Source organism: Alligator sinensis, unplaced genomic scaffold (genome assembly GCF_000455745.1).
Source record: "Alligator sinensis unplaced genomic scaffold, ASM45574v1 scaffold536_1, whole genome shotgun sequence".
NCBI classification, from domain to species: Eukaryota; Metazoa; Chordata; order Crocodylia; family Alligatoridae; genus Alligator; species Alligator sinensis.
The window spans coordinates 389,672-406,280 of record NW_005842951.1 but is presented as its reverse complement, the minus strand read 5'-3'; the positions used below and the strand labels follow the sequence as shown (position 1 = coordinate 406,280).

The window sequence follows — 16,609 nt, the reverse complement described above, 5'->3', positions numbered from 1 at the left end:
CGCTGGCACCCAGGGGCGCCCCGGCCCCCCCGGCCCGGCCCGGCCTGACCCGACCCTGACCCTGACCCGGCTCGGCCCGGGCCGGCCCGGCCCTGACCCTGTCCCTGCTTCGTTGCAGACAAGAACCTGGAGCGCGCCGAGGAGGCGGCCGAGCAGTTCAAGCTGATCCAGGCGGCCTACGACGTGCTCAGCGACCCGCAGGAGCGCGCCTGGTGAGTCCGAGGGGCCGGGCTGGGACCAGCCGCCACCGCCTGACGTCAGCGCTTCTCTGACGTCAGCGCTTCTCCTTTTACTTGCGGCAGAGGTGCTTTTCCTCCTGCCAGAGCTTCTTTTCCCAGTGAGTTGAGTCCCTTTATCTCAGGGGGGGGTTTCTACCTGAGGAGCTCTTTTTCTTCACCTTACGGCTGCCTTCGCCCCAGAGGTTTGTCCTTGACCTCACAGGCTTTGCGTCGGAGTCTGGTACCAACAGCCCCTTGAGCCCCCTGTCTACACGTGACGCTCCTTGACGCCTCTCTGGGTGTTCAAGGTTTGTTGTGCCCTCAGGCCAGCACCGTACCTAAACTCCAGGCGCTCCTAGGCAAACTGCTAGTATCAGGCCCTCGCTTTCCCAGAGATGGTGAAAATAATGATTATTATTATCATTATTTTCAGGACCCCTTTCTGTCCAGGCTCTGGGCAGCTGCCTGGTTTGCCCATGCCTGTGTCCGGCCCTGCCTCAGGCGTGCTCTGGACTCCTGTCGGGGGCTGAGCAGAGCACCTGCTGGTTTTATGTTCATCCATGTGTCCCTCTTTTGGAGGGATGTTCAGCTTCGTGCTCAGGCAGTGCTACCTTCATCTTGCACCAGGGCTGTGAGGTGGCAGCAAACGCGGCGCTGCGGTAATGCCTGGACAGCGCGTCCGGACCCCTGCAGAGCCTGCAGCTCACAGGCCTGCGATCTTCTGCAGCATGGGCTAGGTTCAGGCACTGGATAAGTTACTTCCAAGCCACTTCAGCTGTAGGCGTCACAAAGTCAACACCACCCGTTTGGATATTTAAAACTGTCTGAGATGTGTTTTGCACCTCATACGAGCCTTCAGAGTTGTAAGAAAAATAAGGAGTCGGAGTCTGCTGAGGGTTTTTTTCCCCTTCTGGTTCTGTACATCCGTCTCAGACACAAGCACCTTGGTGTGAACCAGCAATTGTATAAAAGCCATTAGTTAATTCCCTTTTATTTTACGGTGTGGAAAGCACGTAACAGACAGCTTGTGTTCTTCGATTCCACTAGGTACGATAATCACCGGGAGGCTCTGCTGAAAGGAGGAGTTCATGGGGAGTACCAAGATGACAGCTTGGATCTGCTGCATTATTTCACTGTTAACTGTTACTCCGGATATGGGGATGATGAGAAGGTAATGAACTAACCTGTTCTGAGCACAAGCAGTTAAGCAGGGGAATTCACTGAAACCCCTTTCTTGGAACCAGTGTTCCTTAAATGCTTAAGGAAAACTAACAGACAGGCAAAACATATATCTTATGTAGCTGATCAGTTCTGAGCACCCAGTTGTCTTACTAAGCCCTGCAGAGCTGTATTAGTTCTTTCATGTGATCTATTGGTAGGCCTTTCACAGTACCTTCTCATTATGCTGAGATCCCTTTCACAAGTCAGAAGATTCAAGGATATACAAAAACAGTGATCTGCTAGTATTCTAGGTGCTGGGCCAGGTGTTTTCCAGTTTTCAGGAAAAGCTGAAAATATTGACTGAGAGTCCCAGGTGTTTGAAAGAGACCTTAGAGCACCTCTCATGAGGTGCAGTTCTTCTCTAGAATATGCTTAATGACCCTGCCAGCAGCTCTGCAGGTGAATTCTGTTCTAGAAAATCTTGCCTTTGGAATTCACTTGTTAGCGAATGACCTGAATTTGCTAGCTTTCAAGGCATGCTGCAACCCTCTCTAGTTAGGCTTTTGGTAATGTTTAAGTTCAGATGGTGGAGTAGAGTTACATTTCAGTAGTGTAACTAAGGATGTGACTGAGGCAGGAATCCTAAGCACCCCTTAAAGTTGTGTGCGCAAAAGTAGCAGCTAGTGCAGCTGCTAGATGGCTGTGCTGCCCCTCCCAGAAGCCTGGATGCAGCTGATGCCTCATGCACAGAACTACCCCATTATGCTTTGTTGCATTTAATGAGGGTGCTGGTCTGAGATGGAGCGATCAAGGAATATTTTCAGGAATGTATTTTGGGGGCTGTATAAGCTTGTTTAAGGAGTTCTGGAACCATGGGGTTTCTGTATTAGATGAATTTTTTTACAAGAAGTGTTCCTAGAGCCTGTTTGCCTATGTCCTATACCAAAAATAATGTGTCGGGGGTGGGGGGGTTGGGGAGATATGTGCCCCCCCCCCATGCGCGCACATTTCTGCACCAACAACAGGGCCCAGCAGCAGTGGTAGTGACAGCGATATGATTTCTGAGCCAATTGCAGGCATGGGGCTGCAGCCTGGCCAGACCCAATGCCCGGCAGCAGCAACAGTATGGAGTTGTATCCCCCCCCGTCAGCACTTGTGTCGCCTATGGTATAGGGTGTCTTCTGACTTAAAACTTCCTTGGCAAAATGTAAATGATGATGCTTTTCAGAAATCAGTCAGCTTTAATTCTTTAGCTGTAGGGTTAATTCTGCTTTCTTCAGTAACCCTATTGTGTATTTCAGGGATTCTTTACAGTTTACCGCCATGTGTTTGAAAAGATTACAGGAGAAGAGATGGAGTACATGCCTCAGGGCAATATTGAAGAATTCCCTACTTTTGGATACTCTCAAAGTGACTATGATACGGTAACAATCATTCTGAAAATTAAATTGTCTGGTGCAGTTAAATGACTAGGATTTGGAGTTGATTTATCACCCACTGAAATCAAAGGAAAGGCTACCCTTTGGCATTATTCTGGCCAGGCATCCACAAGGTCTTTCCTTGGTGAATGAGAACTCTGTTTAAAGGCCACATATGTACCTAGTTTTGCTCTTTATATGGCTAGACTGTATATCCATGTTTAGGGTATAGTGCAAAAGTATTTCCATGGTATAGTTTATTCCAGTACACTGAAGCAAAATATACTAAATACCAGTATAACTACTATAAAAGCAGTAAACTGTAACTGGCTGAATAATGATGTTGAAGAAAGTAATAAATGGTTCAGGGTCAACCTGAGGAGATACCAAGTGGGGTTAGGTTTCCTATGGTGTCTGTTCTAGGTCCAGTACCATTCAATCTCTTCATTATTGACTTGGAGTATTACATTGATGTACTTTTAATTAATTGGCTGATAACACCAAGCTGGGTGGTATAGCAAGCATTTTTAGGGGACAGGATCAGGGTTCAAAATGATCTTGATCAGCTGGAAAAATGGCCTGAAATAAATAAGATGAAATTCAGTAAGGGCAGATGCAAAGTTCTGCACTTATAAATCAGCAGTCAAAAGCACAAATACAAAATGGGGAATTACTGGGTGGGCTGCATTATTGTGGTAAAGGACCTTGGTGTTTTAGTGGACTTCAGGCTGAATGAGTTGCCACTGCAACATGAGTTGCAAGAAAGGCTAATGGAATATGGGAGGAGTGTTGCTTCCAGGTTAATGGAAGTGATTCTTCCATCCTTCACCAGGACGAGGACTTGCCTGGAGTTCAGTGTTCAGTACAGCACCGCACTTCGATACTGTTATGGAGAAATGGAGGAGAGGCCAGAAAATTACAAAAATGGTTAGAAGGCTAAAACGCATGACATGAGGGAAAGCTGGGGACTGGGATTATTTAGTTTGGAGAAGAAAAGGCTGAGGAGGGATTTTTAATAAATCTTCAAATGCTATGGAAAGGGTTGTTCAAAAGAGGATGGCAATAAATTTATTCTCTAGGTCTTTAAGGAACAGGACAAAAAATAATGGGTGTGAGTTGCAGCAAGGCACGTTTGCATTGAAAATTAGGAAAGAACTCTCTAAGTATAAAGATGGTTAAATGTGAGAACATTGTCTAGAGAGGCTGTGGAACCTCTCTCATCAGATGCTTGTAAGTGCAGGTTGGACAAATGTGTGTTGGAGATGGCTTAGACAGGGGTGATGCTACTTCAAGCAAGGGCTTGGCCTAACTGACATCCTGAGGTCCCTTCCAGTCTGTGGTGACTTTTAAAACAAAAAACCCCCATGTACTGCATCCTCCCTGATTTGAGAATAGGGAAACTGCACTTGCACAAGTAAAACTTGCGGACTTTAATTCAGAGTACATGGGATGGGGGATAATCTGTAATAGGAGTCTTTCCTACCATTTAAGGGATTTGGTGGTGATGCCTTCTTTATGCTTCTGTAAAAATATCTGCATTCTCTTCTGGTCTGCACTATTGCTTCTGGCCACCTCTCATTCCCCTTTTTGTTGCCTCCCAGGATTGGATCCTTTCATTCTGCTGTAACAGCCTGCCAAATTTCCTGCTACCTTATTCCTCCTTTAAAATTTATCTCAAAATTGTACTAGCACCTTTCTGTGTTGACTTCTACCAGTCAGATAGCCAGAGTCCCTTGTGTGAACACCTTTCCTGCTATGTTCCTTTTTAATGTTAATTTATAATTTTTCTTCAGATGACTTTTATACAGGATTTTTATATACTCAACCAATTTAAATTATCTTGTGCATATCAGTTGAAAATTAATATGTAGGAAGGGACAAAATCATTTGATGAAATATGCTATTGGAATACTGCTTTTGCAGTGCCTACACTAACTTTCTTTGTGGGTTTCTTGTGCAGCGACTTGTACCCTAAATTGACAGCTAGTAATGGTCTGATTCAGTCTATACGTAAAACTTTTTCCTGGAACTCAGCAAAAGTTGGAGACAGCAAGGCTGGTACAAGCTAAGTTTTAAAGAACTGTGATAAAGTCTCAAATCTTCAGGTAAAAGTCTCAGAAGTTCAGGTAAATCATCAGGTTGGCTTATCAACAAGCCAAGATGGCAGTAATTGATGGAATAACATTGAGCCTTGAGTCTTTTTGAGCTTTGTTTACCTGGAGGAGGTCACTAAATTGAAGCTGTGGAATTTGTAGATGGCAAGATACACACTCTATGACTAACAATTGCTCCAATGTTTGGCACCCTGAGACCTAGAATGACATGGTTGGGCCTTTCTTCTGCCTGACAATACGCGTCAGAGGACTTTGCCGCTAATATTGACTAAAATCTGCTTACTGTCCAATGCTGGCACAAATTTAGCAGGTTTGTTAGGCCTGTGTTTTCTCCTATGGTGTCAGTTTCAAGGGAAAGTTGATACTGGAGACAATAGCTATGTTTTCTCTCTCCTACTCTTTCTCTCCCCGGGTGTGTGTGTGTATGCGTCTTGTTCTAATGAAAGAAGGGCTTCAAAGCAGCTCAGGACCATTAACACAAGCTGTTTCTTTTTAGCTCTGGAAAGGAGAGTTAATACTGTCTTAAAAAGATGCCAAGCAGGAGTCTTCCATATGAACAATTATAAAGGAAAAGGAATAAGATTGGTAGTCAACAAAAGCCTTAAGTTATGCTTTAATATTTTTTCTTTTCTATGGAAAAATAGAAGGCTAAAATGATTGGTAATGGTTATTGCTGGAAAAGTGATCGTGTGACATACAACTGCTTAATAGTATAGCAGAGACAGGGGTTTCATTAATATCTGTCCTTTGGGCCCAGAACACTCCCCTATCAACACAACAAGCTATTGGCAGGGGCTTTTTCTTAATCAGCTTAACATAGATCTGGTTTTAGCACAATAACAAACTGTTTTCCATAATGTGGGAAAGCTCTTTGATGTCTCCACGGTATTACTACCTAAAGTTGGTATAAACAGTCTTGCATTTTACGGAACTAACAAGACAAGCATTTGATAGACGTTAAAACTGGCTCGCTGACAGAACTGAAAGCTTAGCTGTTAATAGGGAGATACAAGTGAGGGGACGGCTCTTTGTAGTGTCTTTCAGGGATCAGTCCTTGGTGCTGTTCACTTGTTTCTGTCAATGGTCTATCATTTTGCAGATGATAAATGGTGGAGAACAGGTTATAGTAATGGTGATCTGAGTCACATCTGAGTTATATAGTCACAGGTCAGCAAAATGTATTTTAATATAGCCAAATTCAGGGTAAGAGATCTTCAAGCAAAGCATCTAAGTGTGCAAGATGGGAGACTCCCTTGGAAAGTAGCGACTCTGGACCTTGGGTTATTGTAGGTAACAGTCTTAATATGAACTCCTACTGGACTGGAAGGAGTCAGAAGATCCATGGATGCATTTAAAGAACTAGGGAAGCAATCTTGCCTCTGTACAGTGCTGGTAATGCCATATCCAGGTCTGGTGCCAGATTTCACAAAAGATCAGAAAATACTAGAGCAGTGACTCAACCAGGGTGCGAGGGCAGCCTGAGGTGCTGCCAGGTATTTTGAAGGGTGCCATGCGATGTGAGGAGATAAGCAGATAAGAGCAGACTCAGGCTTGCCCCTGCCTGGATGATCCCCCATCCCCACTGCCAGGCCCCTCTGTGAAGAAGTAAGCACTGTAACCTATAAACTAGTTCTTGACATTGGGTATCACACACTTCACAAAAGTTATGGAGGGCTGCCACAAGCCCAGTGAGGGGTGCCTTGAGTCCATAAAAGCTCAGAACTATAGCACTAGAGAGACCTCAAAGAGGAGCCACAGAAATGAATCGCGAGCAGGAAAGCAAACCTTACTATGGGAGGCTAGAGGGGCATAGTCTCCTCAGTTTGTTGAAGTTAAGAGAGGGTTTGCTCACTATGTAGGCACTATATATGGAAAAGATAATACTGGGGACTTTTCACTCTTACAAAGTTATAAAAGTGGCTGGAAACTGACAGTAATTAAATGCCATTTCCTGGCAGTCAGGACACTAGAACAGCTTGCTAGGGAAATGGTGGCTTCACTGTGGCTTGAAGGCTGTAAGAAGTGATTAGATCTCTTCACAGAAGACACTCTTTCTGGGGAAACTGTGATCTGCATATACAAGGTAGGAAGCCTGGCCCAGTAATGAAACCTGGTTATTTCTGGCCTTCCAATGTATAAAAGTCTAAGTAGTCTGCAGTAGGGTTGGAGTGTTGTGGCTCTGTTAGTCTAGGAAATATGTGAGAAGCAAGAATTTTTTTGGTTTATCTTTTATTAGACCATTTGTGTGTCAAATTTAAAGAATCGCCATAGGCCCTTCTCTCCCCTACCTTGCTTCTCGAATAGTCTGTAAGTGCCTTTGTCAACAAGAGGCAGACAAGGTTCCTTGGGTGAATTTGATATCTTTTATTAGATCTTTGTCAACAAGATGTTGTTGGTTGTAGCCGTGTTGGTCTAAGGACATAGGCAGGCAAGGTTCTTTGGCTAGATGTGATATCTTTTATTAGACCAACCAAACAGTTGGAAAAAAGTTCTTGGCAAGCTTTCAGGCAAGCTTTTGAAAGCTTGCAAATAACTTTTTTCCAACTAATTAGTTGGTCTAATAAAAGATGTCATATCCACCCAAAGAGCCTTGCCTGCCTTCGTCAATAAGGTGCCTTGTCACATTGCATTTCCTCTTTCCTGCAGGTTGTCCATCCTTTTTATGCCTACTGGCAAAGTTTCTGTACACAAAAGAACTTTGCATGGAAGGAAGAGTATGACACACGGCAGGCATCAAACCGCTGGGAGAAACGAGCTATGGAAAAAGAGAACAAGAAAATGAGAGACAAAGCCAGAAAGGAGAGGAATGAACTGGTGCGGGAGCTTGTGGCTTTTATCCGCAAAAGGGATAAGAGAGTTCAAGCCCACAGGAAACTTTTAGAAGAACAGAATGCAGAAAAAGCAAAGAAGACAGAGCAATTCTGGAAACAGCAGAAGCTCAGACAAGCTAAGTATGTAAACTTTTAGGGAAGTGTTTCGTACCTTGAAAAAACAATTGTGAAGGAGTCAAATTTGGTTCAGTTTTACCACCAACAGCTTATCGCAAACATGTGACATTCTGATGTCTGTCCTCAAGAGATTTGTAGAATTGCAGATGTAGCTACTGTGCAGGCAGCAGTGCAGATGCCCAGGCTGGATATGAGCTAGTTGACTTGGAAGTAATCTCACTGTAGCAGCATGGAGCTCAGGCAGGGTCACTGATGCTGCTCTTTGGGTAACTGGGGATCTCTTCTTAGCAGGGTAAAACAGCCCATGCTGCAACTACACCTCACCCAGTGTCTGATATGTCTAGTTTACAGCTAGCTTGCATTTCTTTATACTGTACTGCTGCCTGCAAGATTGGTGTATTTTGAGTTTATCAGGGAGGGGACTGCTTGGATGTTCAGGATCAAACAATGCCCAAGCACCTCATGCTCGATTTTTGTGAAGGAACATGAGAGAAGTATTCACAATGGGAATTGTTCCCATGCTGTTTAATGCCAAACCACCCAGGCAAAGTAGAGGTGGTAGCAGGTTGGTGAAGACGTGAGTTCCCTTTATTAAAGGAACCTACTATTTCTTATTTGAGAGCATCACCGTTCAGAAGAGTGTTTTCAGGGATGGGCAATTATTTGGGCTGGAGGGTCTCTTAAGGAGTTTCGGTGAGCTTTTGTAGGTCAGTGGGGGAAGAGGTGATGCTAATTGATCCTATCTGGCCCCATGCCTGTCCACCCTGCACCCGCTGCTGGGGGCACTGGACAGAGTGGGCAGGCAGGGTCTCCATGGAGACCAGCCTGGGACCCCCGCAGGCAGAGCTTGCTTGGCTGGGCGAATGGGATGGGACAGTCGGGGAGCGGCTTCTAGGAGCAGGATGTGCAGGCAGGGCCAGGATGTCAGGGCTGTGACAGCTTAGGGCCAAGGAAACTGGAAAGAGGGAGAGGTACAGAAGGGAGCTTTATTTAGGGCCTCCCCCCCTTAATTTTACAGACTCATTCTCATTACTTTTTGTTGTTTTAAGTAGAGAAGTAGTGGTGGTGGAGTTGGTCTTCACTGAAAGGAGTAAAGCCGTATGCTCATGTGCTTATATACTAGCAAATGGCCTGTCAGTCCTGAATGCAGGAGCTAGTCAGACAGAGTTCTAAGTAGCTGAAGTATTACTAGGAAGGAACTGGTGTCTGGTAACTATGTAGTTTGGACATCTGCAACCAGTCTGCTCAGTTTTTCCAATCCCTACAAAGAAATTTCAGTTCCTGTTGGGTGCTTGTTCTTGGGTTAAGATAAGACAGTCAGGAGTTCTGTCCTTTTTAAATAACTTATGATGAGCATAAAGTTTGTTTGTTTTTTACTTTAAAACATGTACAAAAAGTTGTTGCATTTTATTTAAAGGCTTGGTGAGCAATATAAAGAGCAGAGCTGGATAACAGTGTCTGACCTGGAGAGAGAGTTGCGGGAGATGGAGGCACAGTATGAGAAGGAATTTGGTGATGGTTCTAGTGATGAACAGGAAAGAGAAGAACAGGAGCCAAGAGGATTAGATGGTAAGAGTGTCATTTTTGGCCCATTAGGTGTATATTGAAAGTCCGTACAGCACAAACATGGGTCAATGACATTCAAACCCAGCTTTTCAGCTGGAGTAACTTCTGACTTCAACTGAGATGTGACAGGAAAGTGTTTGGCTCTTACACTATGTTTTTTTTCCCTGGACACTTGAACCCTTTCCATAAGTAATGTTTGTGTGGTTGGTGTCAGGCTGCACACTTCACTAATCCTAACCAGGTTGAATGGGGGAACTAGGGAAAAGATGCTGAGACTTCAACTGAGAGAAGATCATGTTAGCATCATTGATGTGACTTTTTCTTATTTTTTCTCCTCCAACTTTGCCCTTTGCAGATAAATTGAATGATGAGGCTGAAGATGTTGAATTATACGATAACCTGTACTGTCCTGCTTGTGACAAATTCTTAAAGACAGAGAAAGCGTAAGTGTGTTTTTAATAACTTTTGCAAAGACTCTTCAAGTTCGCTTAAGTGATTCAGATGCGTGTGTCCATTAAAGCTGAGTTCTAAATTGCAGTTGGGTGCTTGAGTGCTTCAAACAATTTGAAAATCTTGCCCATTCTGTTCACGCTTATCACTGGAATAGTAAAATTCTCTGTTCTTAACACTGGGAGAAGCTAACTACTTACTCACACATGTGCACGTGTGCAACAAACATGCACAGAACATCACATCTCTAACAATTGTCCAATGGACTCCACAGCATGAAGAACCATGAAAAATCAAAGAAGCACCGAGAGATGGTAGCGCTGTTAAGGCAGCAGCTGGAAGAGGAGGAGGAAGAATTGTCTGTGCCTGTGGATGACATAAATGGAGGAAATGCCAAAGAGGAAGAAGAAATGGAGGAAACACCCAAACAAAAGTAATTTAAAAAATAATTGCTTAAGCTTATTAAAGTGTTTGTTACAGTTAAGCTGCATAATGGCAGTTATGGTGTTCTCAGCAAGAGACCGTTGTTTGTCAAAGGATGTTGGAACTTAATTAACTGTTACAATGTGTTTTTTTGCTTTGGATTCTAATGCAGTAGATCCTGGTGACATTAATGGACTGAAATCATATTGGATAATGGTTTTCTACTATTTTTCCTGCATCTCTCCATAAAGTATATTTAAAGAAAAAAAAAGACTTTAAAATTAAAAGCACAAAACCTTGTTAAAGGGAGCAGTATTAGTTGCTGGAGAGCAATATTGCACCAAATCAGCCTGTCTGAACTAGAAAACTTATTTACTTCAGTGAACTGAAATCCATTTCATACTTTTGAAAGCAGTACTACTTACTGCATGATTAAGCAGTCTTCTGCTTAAGCCTTTATTTGGATTCAATTTACGCAAGACTTCTACAGTTATTTCCCTAAATATAATAAATAGCATATGAAATAGTTATTTCTACTTCAAAACTGAATACTTGTAACCCAAATGAAGTATCCATGGCTGACAGATCAGAACAACTACTGTTTAACGTATAGCCTAGATTTATTATTTTAAACAGGTTGAGAATTAATAATTTGACTTTGTTTTTATCTTTACAGGCTGTCCAAAAAGCAGAAGAAAAAACAGAAAACAATGACGGTAGGGAGTTTATACAAAATTCTTTCTAAGGATATGTTAAAATTGAAGCAAACCTGAGACCTGGTTAGCTTTTCCTTTGGTCTAGTGACCTAATTTTGGCCTCAGAAGGGAGAAAAAACTTGAGGGAAATAGAAATTCTAGTGAGGCCTTGGAAAATTATTTTTTGTTTTTAACTGCGTAGTCCTCTTTCATGATTCCTGTATCTATTTTATTTATCTTTTTCCTATCACTGAAAGACCCAATCATGGAGTGGGATCCCATTATTTTCAGCATTTGTACAAAAAGGTTGTCCCTGCCAGAAGAGCTTACAATCAAAATGAAGACATGACAAAGGAGAAGGGGACACTAGGACACAGTGCATCTACACATGCTATTAATCTGCAACAGTAAACTCTGGTGCACGTTGTGCCAGAGTTTATTGCTCCCGGGCACCGTGTTTAAACGTTCGCCCAGGACCACAGCATGTTGAGCTGGGTCAGAGCAGCCCTGGGCTGGCAGGCTGAGCACCCAGCTCTCTTCCAGCCCAGGGCTGCTCCATCCTGGCTCCACATGCTGCAAAGGGGCTGGCTGAGGCAGGAGGGTGCTCCAGTGTGGGGCTAACCAGCAGGCAGCCCCTGCACTGAAGCACCCTCTTGCCCTAGCCAGCCCTGTCAGTGTCTACACATGTGTTGCTGCAGATTAGAAAAGCTCCATTGTAGGATAGTACTTGTGTTTACAAGTACTAAGCTGCAGCACAGTTGATGAATTTCCTCTGTCCTAATAGCTCTGCACATGTAAATGCTAAGATGTTTACTGCATATCTAATTAGGCAAGTCTGCAGTAAACGTCTCATGTAGATCTGCCCAGTGAGCCAGTACTGGCCTGCACAAGAGGCAGTGTGGACAGTCAACTTGTAAAATAAGTAGTATCCACATCGGGGCACTTTTTTTACCTTCTGAGAACCGACTGTACGTACTGTCTCTTAAATTTAGAGTCGTCTTGGATAAACGACTCCCCCAGTAATTACGTTCTATACACGGAAAATGACAAATGTGTTATTTTTCATGTAGATAATCTAATTAGTGGAAGGTAATTTTAAATTAATTTCCCCCACTGTTGTGGCAGGGAAAGTATCAGTGAGGGAGTGAGGTCTCAGACCCCTGCCCCCTTGGGTAGGGGAGAGTTGGTGGGGAGGAAGAACAGGCACAGGGGGCAAGGGGTGGAGGCTGCAGATTGCTCCCTCCCCTGCCAAATGAGCCGGGGGCATGCAGTGGTTCAGCTCTGGCTTCAGCCCCAAATCCCGGGGCCAAACATATGGCTGAGCTGCCACCTGCCCTGGACCAGTACTTGAATCCAAGATGAGGTTCCCCCACCTCTTCCCCCACTGATGCGGGGTGGGGGGGAGGACAGGATGGGACAGAGGACATCATCTTGGATTTGAGTAAATATGGTATTTTGTTTCAAGCAAAACTGTGTCTAACTTTCTTAAGAGTACCATGGGAAACTCGTTACGAGCTAATATAAAGAGCTACACCAAGCAACCTATTTGCTGTGCACAGCGGTAAGTTTTAGTGATCCCATAAAACCCAGGAATTATGCTCCATTCTTGGCATTGTCTAGTAGGACTTAACTATGGTTATAGACACAGGTAACAGTTCTAGCAATAGAGACCTACTCAGATTGTGATTTTGCGATTTTTGCAGAAACTGAAAAATGGCAGTTTTGGAGAACACCGTTTCCACAATTTTGCATGGAATCACTGGAGGGAAAAATGTAGTAAAAATAAAATGCTGGCTCCCCAGTGGAGCCAGCTTCGCACCCCGCTGGGTGGGGGGAAGCCACTGATGTGAATGGGAGCAGCCAAGACGGTGGCTGCTTCCTCTGCCGCTGATTGGCTGAGGGCTGTCTTTTGTGTGGTCTTGCCCCTCTCCACCAATTAGTGGCGAGGGGCAGGGCTGCATGAAGGGCAGCCCTCTGCTAATCAGTGGCAAGGGCCAGGGCCACAGGAAGGGCAGCCCCCGGTCAACAGTGAGGGTTGGGGCCACAAGGGCCCTTAGTCAGTCAGTGGGGGGTGAGAGGGAGCTGCTATGAAAAGACTGCAAAAATGGTGGGTGGTGCTGTGATCACCCTGTGAAATAGCCCATCTGCCACCTTGATTTGGATAGGTCCCTATATGTTAATTTAGAAATGATGCATATATAAGCTGTTAAAATGTAATTTACCTGCATGCTACTGTGCCAGTGAAAGCTAGCAAGACCTAAGACCCTTGACCCCATTTCTTCAGGGTTAGCATTACAGCCATGCAGCTCCCTCGTTTTGCTTTGGGAACGTGCAGACGTGAACTGTCATCTGGTAGGATGTATGCTCCTGAGCAGCAACAGCCTCTCCCCCTTTAAAGCGGTTGCAAGTTACATCTGTCCACAGCCTTAGGTTTGCCCCACTAACCCTGGTCACTTGAACTAATGCAGCCAGTGCCAGCAGTATCAGGTGGTCATTTTCCATATGGACCAGCTGCAGGGGGAGATGCACATTTTGCATGCTTTGCCTCTGGGTGTCGCAGATAGTTGCTGATGGTGTAGGACTGTTGGGAGCTCATGTTGACCCTCATTCCAGGCTCTGCTGGGATAATGCCCTTGTGGACAAATGCTTTTGCCTCTTATCCTGTGTTTGCCATCTCCAAACTGTCCTAGCCCTGCCTCTTCCTTCACTTTAGTTCAACATCCCAGTCCTCTTGTTTAGCTGGTCCTTGTCACTCGCACCTTGTCCAGTCTGTCACCACCCTGCTTCCACTGGCTTCAGGCCTCCCTATCCCGGATAGCTCCTTTGGTCTGTCTTGCCCTTTCTCTGGTTTCTTTTCCACATCTCTATGCCCACCAGTGCCAGTTCCCCTTTGTCCCTATCCACTAGTCTCCCATCTCAATTCTCCTCTAGTTGACACTCATCCTCTCACCATTTAAATTTGGAAACCTCTGCCTCCATCATGTGCAGACCCAGTGCTGGAGATGGAGGCATTTAAAAGCACAGAAGAGATCCTTGCTTTTAGTTAGGATGCATGGCCTTCTACAGCCCTGAACTGGAGCAGGCTTATTATAGACAGAATTTTCCAGGATTTAGCTGTGAAGCTCTAGCACTAGCTCTGAGCATGTGTAAACTGCGGTTTTTCAAAGGCTCGTAACTACTAAATTAGGGTGGATAGTCACAGAGATGGCAGAAGGCTCTTCAAAGACACACTGGTTCATCCCTTACCAAATTTCAAGTCTCTGCTCCAAAGGAGTTAGAGCAGGTCCATAAAAAAGTTTCCAGAGTTTTTCAAAATGGATTTTTGTATTAAAAATGTTTTACCTCACTCTCCAAAAAAAAAAAAAAAGGTGTACCTCTGTTGGTCATGATACTCTCAAGTATCATGACCAACACTTCATGTCTGGCCCTGCCCTGCATCTGGCCACAAACCTCAGATGTGTGTACTGCCCACTGGGAAAAGCAGGGTAAATTAGCCCATGTAGAGCTACCTCTACACTGTACTGCTTTTGACTGTGTAGAGGTGCCCTCAGTGACCAGCTGAGAAGTTACCACTTTTGAGGTGAACTGATTAAACTGCAATTAATTGAGCATTAATCCCGATTTTTTTTTTTTGAAAAACTTATTTTTTTTCTTTAAGCAGAATTATGAAGACACTGAGACCAAAAGTGCAGGAGAAGAAACAGTTGTACAGAAGGAGGCAGCTGGTGCAGACAAGGAGAAGAGTACAGCAGAAGAGCTGGAAAATGCTGGCCAAAGAGATGCTTCTTCTGAAAGAGCAGGTGCTGCAGAAGCTGCAGACCAAGATGCTGAACCACCAAGTGAAGCAAAAAGGTAATGTCTTTCTGTTTGTGTTGACTTGTAACAAGTCATTTCTTTGCATTCCTCATTCTAATGTGGTTTCCTAAGTCCTGAATCTTCTCATTAGTGTAAATCCACTTCTTCCTCAGTAAAGCAGTTGAACTGCATGGGAATAAAACTTGTTGTAAGTCAGAAGAATCAGACCCTAAATTGGCAGTAGCTTTTGATTTGCTAGAAACCACTACACTGCTTAAATTAAGAAGTAGCTGGACAAATTATCTCGGTAGCAAGTACCTACAGTAGTTGGATAAATAGCATTATTGTTTTTGTTCTCCGTAGTTTGATTCTATGATGTCTAATGCGGGGAAACGTTACAGGGCCCAAGCTGAAGTTAGGCATCTCATTCGCATCTGTGCCTTTGGGAACTATCTAATAGCTCAGTGAGGGGATGCAGTGTTGTTTAAGATAAACATCTTTTTCATCCATCTGTCCAAAGTCATCTTAATGTGGCATAGGTCCCCAGTCCATTTACATTAAATGACTTTTTTGTCTCAAGCTGTAAAATAAGAACCCTGATCACTGTTTAAAGATTTGGCTAGAGCCAAGAGTATGAAATCTTTTAAATGTTTAAAAAATACCAAGTGAGCAAAATGGGAAGAAAACCTATGGATCACACCTGCATTGCAAGGAATATTTTAGCTAAATAAACTTTTCAAGATAGTGTCAGTGCCGCATAATTAAATGCTGCTGGTGTTAATGGTTCTGTTACCACAAGAATTGTGGCAGTTAGCGGTTTTTCTTAAATCTGTTGTTCTTGGTTGAGGTAGTATCGCAGCTCTTTAAAAAATGTCTAGTTTTTGAGGTTTCAAAGAGCTGTTCAAAAAATAAGCACTGACAGCTCAATGCAAGAACCCCATGTTTGTTTTCTAAATTTTAATTTTTAACCCATTTTCATGATTTTTGTGGAATGTTGTACTGGTAATGCTGATGCAAACATTCAGCTTGTTAGCCAAAAATTAGGCTAATTACAAAGTTAGTTTCCTTTCAGCGGGGTTGTTTATTGCTAAGGGTACCGGGGAGTTCTACACTTATTAGAGACCATTAGCTTATTAGAAATTGCGTTATCCTACCACACACACACACACACACACACACATATACATTCTTGCAGATGGCACGCTTACATAATTAATTCCAAAAGCGTTGCACATAGGAATGGCCAGTCCCTATCCGTTGATGGAGCTGGGTATCCGACCTGGCATGCACAGGCACGGGCTCTGGTGGTGAGGCAGGTTCTTCCCCACATCATCCTTCTTCTAGCCCCCTTTTATACAGTTTGTTGCTGGGCAAGATTTCTCGAACCCTTTCTCCAAGGCATGCACTGTTTGGTCATCATTCAGTGAAGCCCTCCTTATCTAGCCAGCCTGAACTAGTCTTCTTGTTCAAGGATGTTGCACAGGCATTTGGCCTTCAACTGTCTGCTTCTAGTTGCTGATGCTACAACTTCTCCTTTCTTAGCTGTTCTGTTTTCTTCATGTCATCTGCTTCTTTGTTAGTCATATAGGGATAGCCAGCACGGGTTTGTTGCGGGTAGGTCTTGCTTGACCAATCTCATTTCCTTCTACGACCAGGTGACCTATCACCTGGACAAGGGAGAAGAGATTGTTGTCATATATCTTGACTTCAAAAAAGCCTTCAATCTGGTGTCCCATGATCGCCTCTTGGAGAACCTGGCCAATTGTCGCCTTGGGTCCTCCACGATCCACTGGCTGGAAAATTGGCTCCGGGGTCGGACCC

At 44.1% G+C, this 16,609-nt stretch overlaps 1 protein-coding gene across 2 annotated transcripts in view; it reads left to right on the top strand.

The window, feature by feature from the left end:
* Positions 1-27: 27 nt before the first annotated feature.
* The window catches only part of DNAJC21 (DnaJ heat shock protein family (Hsp40) member C21), a 21,351-nt gene continuing 4,769 nt past the window's right edge, over positions 28-16,609 (top strand). The window contains exons 1-9 of one of the 2 annotated variants that reach the window (XM_025192629.1): positions 28-212; positions 1,266-1,389; positions 2,681-2,803; positions 7,558-7,862; positions 9,277-9,428; positions 9,781-9,868; positions 10,150-10,308; positions 10,975-11,014; positions 14,655-14,845. In XM_025192629.1, the coding sequence (XP_025048414.1) occupies positions 2,732-2,803; positions 7,558-7,862; positions 9,277-9,428; positions 9,781-9,868; positions 10,150-10,308; positions 10,975-11,014; positions 14,655-14,845 (1,007 nt within the window). In that variant the 5' untranslated portion in view covers positions 28-212; positions 1,266-1,389; positions 2,681-2,731. Of the gene's footprint in view, positions 338-1,265; positions 1,390-2,680; positions 2,804-7,557; positions 7,863-9,276; positions 9,429-9,780; positions 9,869-10,149; positions 10,309-10,974; positions 11,015-14,654; positions 14,846-16,609 lie in introns of both variants that reach the window. The other variant, XM_025192630.1, reaches the window with a different exon arrangement.